The following is a 6,900-nucleotide window of genomic DNA, read 5'->3' as shown; positions in this document are numbered from 1 at the left end:
TACCTTCCTCGGAGAAAAAGAGAGGGAGTTAGTTTAGGTATTTCATCTTCATGGTTAACCCAAACAAATGAAAAAGTAGTTAGATTATTCTTTTTCTCCCTCTTATTTGCTTCTTTATCATTTCGTTTTCAATGTTTATAACAAACACCCCATGATAGTGTACATGACCTAAATGTGATCAGTAAAATGTGATCAGTAAATCCGGACATAGGTAGTACTAAGGAATTATTTTGCATTGTACAGGGAAAGATGAAGTGAATCTAGTGCTATACTGGCTATGTTAATGCTCAAACTAGTATCACTTCCGTGCCCAAAAATTCGCTACTTTGCAACTGTTTTGGAATAAGAGGTTTTTAAGCTTTGAACAGGATGAGAAGATCTAGGGTTCTGGAAATAACCCCAGAACAACGTCAAGGTTGCCCTTTATAATCGAAAAATTTTAGCTGGCATATCACAAATGTTACAATCATCATACAGTACAAGGAATGGTTTAAAACTAAAAAGGGTGAAACAGACATTTTTGTATTTAACTGTTTGTTAAACTATGAACGTTTGTTTTGTTTTTCTCGGACTCGTTGAAAAACTTGGATTAACCCATGTCATATGCCACGAAATTGCACTCCTCCTGTCATCTGCTGCATCATCTCACTTCACAAAATCACAACCTCATACTCCCTCCCATCCCATTAGATTTGCTCATTAAACCCTTTTTGTACGAGTTTTTGGGGTCAAATAGAGCGATCTTAGTGAGATTGAGAGAGTAATAAAAAAGAGTAGCCTCTGAAAAAATATTTTTTTTGCTAGTTAAATTGATAGACCAAATCACCAAGAATAGTCAGTAGTTCAGTACTCAGAGCCTGCCTGAGTTAAAGAAACCTCACTTAATAAATTGTATTTGCAAACCTCAGCCCCAAAAATATGAAAAAACCAACATAACACAATGCATGTTACAATTACTCCGTTTGAACAATGAAAGCGTCGCCAAACATCATTACACTAAAAGATAATAAATCACACAAAAGCAAAGCATACAATCACATAAGAACAATTGTTAGCATAATTGAGATCATGATCATGTTATTTGAAAATGCATCAAAGTGTTTTAAAAGGTAAATTACTAATAAGTTTTATAGTAGAAGCAACATGAAACAAGATTACAAGTGTCTTTACAGAATGCCCTGAAACTGAAAACTCATATCAACATATACTGCTCTATTGTTTCAGTAATCAGTATTACAACCTTAATACACTTCTAGCCAAAGATTTTGAGTTCTTCAATCTACTTTTTCCTAACCTATTTCTCCTACGGCTCCTCAATGGCGTCAAATAAAATCGTAACAAGCCATTATCGAGGGGGTGATTAGGTGAGTTAGTGTACCTAGCGCTTCGATTCCTCTGTAAAACAACAGGTTCCTGCCTACTCCTAACAATGGCCTTTGATTCGTTCCTACTTGCTACTCCACCAACTGAACCAACTATCGTGGAAGAGCCTCTAGAGCTCGATGTGCTATGGCTTCGTGTAAGTTTCCTTCCACTGATGTCTGCAGAATCAGCATCAGGACTCTCTGAATGTTCTCTATCGCCTTCTTCGTTCCCAAATTTGTCTCCCTTTTTTCGATTTAGCAATCCCCAAATACTCCACAACTTGCTCCATTGGCGGCACTTCTTGAACCCCTTCCCATTACTGCTGCTAGAGACGGATGCAAGGTCTTTAGACGCCGTCTCAAAGCTCTCCGAGCTATTATCATCTCTTAAAGAACTCGAATTCAACCTCCATTCATTCAACTCTTTCTCAGTTATAAGCAACTTAGTCCCATTAAAGATCCCAATAGCAGCAGGTGAAACCCTGGCATTCGATATTCCCTTAGCTTCAACATCCTCAATCACATTCACCCCCACATCCCTCCTTACTGAGCTCGTAGATCGATCAAACCCATTCCTCCACCTCTCCCTATCACTCCCACTCTCCACCTTCGTCTTCCCTTCACTCAATACTCTATTATCAAACCCGTAAACTGTAGCCATAGCATTCTCAATAACCGAAACCATAGGGGCATTTCCATTCGCATTACCACGAGACAATGCCGCTCTCCCACCTAGCATATACCCGTCCCAAGACGCCCTCGGAGCATCAAACTCACTCCTCCCAACCTCATCAATCGACATTCTACCACAATCAACCGATGCCCTCCCTAAATCAATTGAAAACCTAGGGTCTGTATCACAAGACCTCCTCCCAAACCCACCACAATCAATCGAAGCTCTACCTAAATCAATCGAGCCTCGAGGATCGGTATCACAAGACCGCCTTCCGAACCCATAATCACCAACCTCTGATTGAGTATCCCTCAACCTCCTCCCTCTCAAATTCTCAAGCTTCATCTCCCCCAAACCAACACCACCATTGTTGCTTGTTCTTCCATTACAATCACTATTCTCTTTCTTCTGCTTCTTCCCCCATTTTCGAAACTTCTTACTGAATACAGAAGCAGCAATCCAGAAACTTCCAGCAATTTCCTTAAAATCCTTCTTATTACTACTATTTTTAGCTTGCAATTCAAGATCTATAAACTCTTTCATAGTCCTATTAGCTTCCTCAAATTCATCTTCTACATTTCTAAAATTAGAAACCCTAGGTTTAACTTCTACTTGTATTTCACCTTCAACTACTTCAATCTCTTCCTCCTCGGGAACAGGACAAGTACCTTTACTCAAAAACCCTAAATTCCTCGATTGAACTGAAACGACGTCGTCCTCTTCATCGTTATCATCATCAATATCAAACAAAGACGACAACGATTTCCGACCACGAACATCGCAAGATCTCCGGCGAGGCTCCATTCCGATGACAACATCACAGTTCTTCGCCGAGAAAGTCTTGCACCGCCGTAACTCCGGCAAAACTCCGGCGGAAGTAGCAGCAGAAGTTGAAGCTTCACCACTGCAAGAAGAAGATGGGTTGAGGAGAGAGAGTCGCTCCCGAAGACATGGCGCACAAAGACCAGTAGTAGTGGGAAGATTAGGGTGACGATGGCATGGAGTAAGACGGCGAGGTTTAGGGTTTGGCGGTGGTTGCGCCATTGTTGAAGGTAGAAGAAGTTTACGCCATTTTTGAGGAGAGAGAAAATGGTGTTCTTTGCTTTGAGAAAGGGGAAATCTAAGTTACAGCTTTCACTTGGTTAGAGGTTTTGGTTTCATTGGATTCGTAAATTTTTGGGGTTTTTTTTTTTAATTTTTAATTTTAAATTTTGATTTTTTGGGTTTTTTGAGATTATTTTTGCTCTAGTCGTTTCTTTGTGTGTGTCTTGTTTTTCTGTGGAATTTCTGACTATCTCGTGCTGTCTGTAGGGATTTATTATTTGTTTATTTATTTGCACTTTAAAATAAATAAAAAAAAAAATAAATAAACCATTTGTTTATTTGTAGTGGGAAATACAAATAATAATGTTATTTGTTGTTGTGATTTATTTTGGATTTCTAGGGTGTAGGGTGGTCTAGATTAGCATCATCAAATGATCATATGCACGAATGGTTTTTAGGCACTAATGAGTGTAATGAGGACAATTCTACTAAAGTGTGGTCTTAATAATGTGTACTAAATCTACTAATCATAGCACACTATTGTTTTATGACAATTGATTTTTGTTGTCATATTGATTTGAATAATGAGATTTGAACATGATTATTAGAATTAAATAGTTAATTTGAGTCGAGTTTTATTAAACTTGAAATTGAACTGATTTGAAGATTAATTGGTATAAGACTCGTATCAAATATATATTAAATACAAACTAAAGTTGATATATTAGGTGGCTCATTAGCATGGCACAATTTGCTAATCCGGTATGCGGGATCGGATCATGCATGAGCTTCATTTATGAAAGATCAGCACAAGCCTGACACAACACAATTGTTTCTGGACTCGTTTTAAATATGACCTACTTGAACACAAGACACTAGAAGGTCTTCAGCGGCATGTACCTAACAACCACAACCCCCATGTTTACTAATCTAGATTAGTTAAATAAAACCTATTTAACCATCTTTTTAGTGGTTACAAATTACTTGTAAGCAGTACAAAGCTACTATGGAGAAAGCGAAAGGAACGATTGAAGCAAGTAAGGAAGAATCAGAAATTGTGTCCAAACTTGATGTTCATCCTCATCGTCCTAATCTCGATTTCAGTTTCTATGAAGATTTCACCTTACGCGGTATCCGAGTTGACCGAGTTCAACCCCAACTCGTCGTCTGTTCATTCAAGGTTCCTCCTAGACTCACTGTAAGTTTCATTAAAACCCCATTTCTTTCTTGTACAAATCAATTCAACTGATAATTTCATTTATATGGGTATTTCAATTTATTTTCTGGGTTTTATCTATTTGTTTTTATAATCTTGGAGTGACTTTGATTGGGGAAAAAAAACCCAAATTTATGATTGTAGTTTAAATTTCACCTGATATGTCAGAAAATCTATGTAATCCATATACTATTGTAACTTAATTGATCAAATTAGTCTCAGTTTTCATATTTTATGAAATCAATAATGATATGTTGTAAACAAGAAAGAAAGCCAAAGGTTTGAAATGTCTGTTATACATAGTGGCAATTGATAAGTAATACATGTTTGATTCCTCAATGATGCAGGATAGAAATGGAAATTTAGCATCCGGCGCGATTGCGAACCTTGTTGATGAACTTGGTGGTGTGGTGATTTACAGAGAAGGACTTCCAATGAATGTATCTGTCACCATGTCTATCTCCTATGTGTCAACTGCCAAGGTTGATGTATGTGTAACTTCAATTCTTGAACTTCTTGTTATTGTTTATCATGCTTGTACTTTGGTTTGTTGTATGAGTGACTTTTGATGGTTGGCTTCGTTATGAATGTTAACATGAGCTAATTTGGCTCAGGCAAATCCCGGTGAAATCGAGCAGTGTCAAATTAAATTGGGCAGCCAAAGATTGATTTGGACATTTAGTTTAGCCTAAGAAGTGTTTTAGGGTGTGCCACATAAATAAGGCTTGTGTCATTTTGATTCTTTGTGCTCGTTGTTGTTGTTGCTTATCGTGATTTGCTCTGGTTTTTTAGAATATCAAGCAACTCAAAGGGCTGTATAAAGGTAGGGGGGGGGGGGTGCTGAAATTTTCAAATCGAACTTTTGCATTTGGTTGGTATTGCATCTGTAAAATGTATGTTTGTATCAGTTGAGTGGTGGCTGGTGTGGTAGCATTGGTTTAGTGAATTTATGACATGATGTCCTGCTTTCTATGCTAACAATGATTTGGGTTGTTGGTTGTATATTAATAGATTGATATGATTATGAGAAATAATTGACTCATGTTGTGAGACAGATATGAATCAAATAAGCAAAAGTTAGCACTTGTAAAGTTCAACATATGCATCGTTCATGAATTTGTGGGTTTGAAGAACAAACTTCTGTTAGGCATTGTTTTAAGGATGGTAACGAGTCTTTGTTGCCTGGAATCTTGATAAGTGAATGTTCTTTGTAAAGCCTTTTCTTTTAATAAGTAGATGTTTTTGTTTAATTTGTGTTACCATTCATTACCACCTCTGTTGGTACTTGGTAGTAAAGATTTTTTTTTTTTTTTGGGAGTTTCATTGGTAGTAATGAATTACGAGTATATTGAAAAAATAATGAAGAAAATACACAGATACATACGCATCTGAAAGCTAACACAGATACATTACTAGGAGTTTAGCACATCAGAATTTCCTATAGAATGGACAGTCAGTGCAAAGCATGATTCAGTAGCAACTAACACTCGTATATTTCGTAGGATGAGCTAGAAGTTACCTCAAGGCTTTTGGGACGGAAGGGGTCTGTTTTTGGAACTACTGTCGTGCTCAAGAATAAAGCTACCGGGGAGACTATTGCTGAGGGTCGACATACTCTATTTAGCAAACATGCTAGCAAAATTTGATCTGAACAATGTGTGCCGGTTCATGGAAACAAAGTTTGATATGGTATTAGCCTCTATGAAGAGTTGGAGGCTCTTGGAAGATAAAGTTGTCATTTTAAGTATTGAATTGACAAATGTGTAAAATATAACGTATTTCTGTAAATTGAATGTCTTTTATTTCTTCTACTTGATAACCAAATATTATTTCATTAATTATGTCCTATGTTGGATACAACAAGAAATTTTTATTTCTTATTTGAGTGCATTTTTTCACCTAATTAACACATATCTAAACTTATTAGACCTTATTTTATTGGGAAATTCTCAATGGTAAACAGTATTTTTTGTAAATGTGTATAGTAAACCTCAAATTATTATGTTAAGCGAATGGTAAAATTAACTAGTTAACTATACAGTTAATGACTAATTTATAGTGTAACCCTAGTTAACTATACAGTTAATGACTAATTTACCCTTAATTCCCATTTTCATCCAACTGTGAATACCCACTTCCCTCCCATTTCCCTCTTAAATCAATTTCCCCAATTTTTCCCCAATTTTCACTTTTTATGAACCCTAATTATTTCAATCTCAATTTCTTCGCCAATTTTGTGCAAATCCCCAATTGAATGAGCATGCCAATTTCGCGTTCTTCTTCCTCCTCTTTCAGACCAATAACCATGGAAGATAGGATAGGTTGGGTGAAGCTTGTTCGATGTCAGTGTGTTCCCCCCAAAATCGCTGCTGTGAAGATCTCAGAGACTGCGAAGAATCCTCGAAGATTATTCTTCAACCGTAGGGTTTGCGATTTCTTTGCTTGGGTGAAGGAAGAGGACATAATTCGACCTAAAGCTGCTGAATTTGGAGCTGAACAAGGTGATGTTGTTGCTGTTATTGGCAGGCTTGATGAACTGGTTAATTTCATTAAAGTGATTGTGACAGTAGCTCTTATTATGTATTTCCTTATATTTTATGTTG

At 36.9% G+C, this 6,900-nt stretch overlaps 2 protein-coding genes across 2 annotated transcripts; one reads left to right on the top strand and one right to left on the bottom strand.

Annotated features, from left to right (window-relative positions):
- Positions 1 to 1,048: 1,048 nt before the first annotated feature.
- On the bottom strand, positions 1,049 to 3,308 carry LOC145620643 (protein OCTOPUS-like). Its single transcript, XM_081675348.1, has one exon. The coding sequence runs from the start codon at positions 3,079 to 3,081 to the stop codon at positions 1,234 to 1,236; it is 1,848 nt and encodes a 615-aa protein (XP_081531474.1). The 5' UTR covers positions 3,082 to 3,308; the 3' UTR covers positions 1,049 to 1,233.
- A 721-nt stretch (positions 3,309 to 4,029) lies between these two features.
- On the top strand, positions 4,030 to 6,177 carry LOC145620633 (uncharacterized). Its single transcript, XM_081675336.1, has 3 exons — positions 4,030 to 4,279; positions 4,645 to 4,785; positions 5,800 to 6,177. The coding sequence occupies exons 1-3, from the start codon at positions 4,088 to 4,090 to the stop codon at positions 5,941 to 5,943; spliced, it is 477 nt and encodes a 158-aa protein (XP_081531462.1). The 5' UTR covers positions 4,030 to 4,087; the 3' UTR covers positions 5,944 to 6,177.
- The last annotated feature ends 723 nt before the right edge of the window (positions 6,178 to 6,900 follow it).

This window comes from Chenopodium album, chromosome 3 (assembly GCF_948465745.1).
Source record: "Chenopodium album chromosome 3, dcCheAlbu1.1, whole genome shotgun sequence".
In the NCBI taxonomy this organism is placed as follows: domain Eukaryota; kingdom Viridiplantae; phylum Streptophyta; class Magnoliopsida; order Caryophyllales; family Amaranthaceae; genus Chenopodium; species Chenopodium album.
This window is presented reverse-complemented; position numbering and strand designations above follow the sequence as displayed.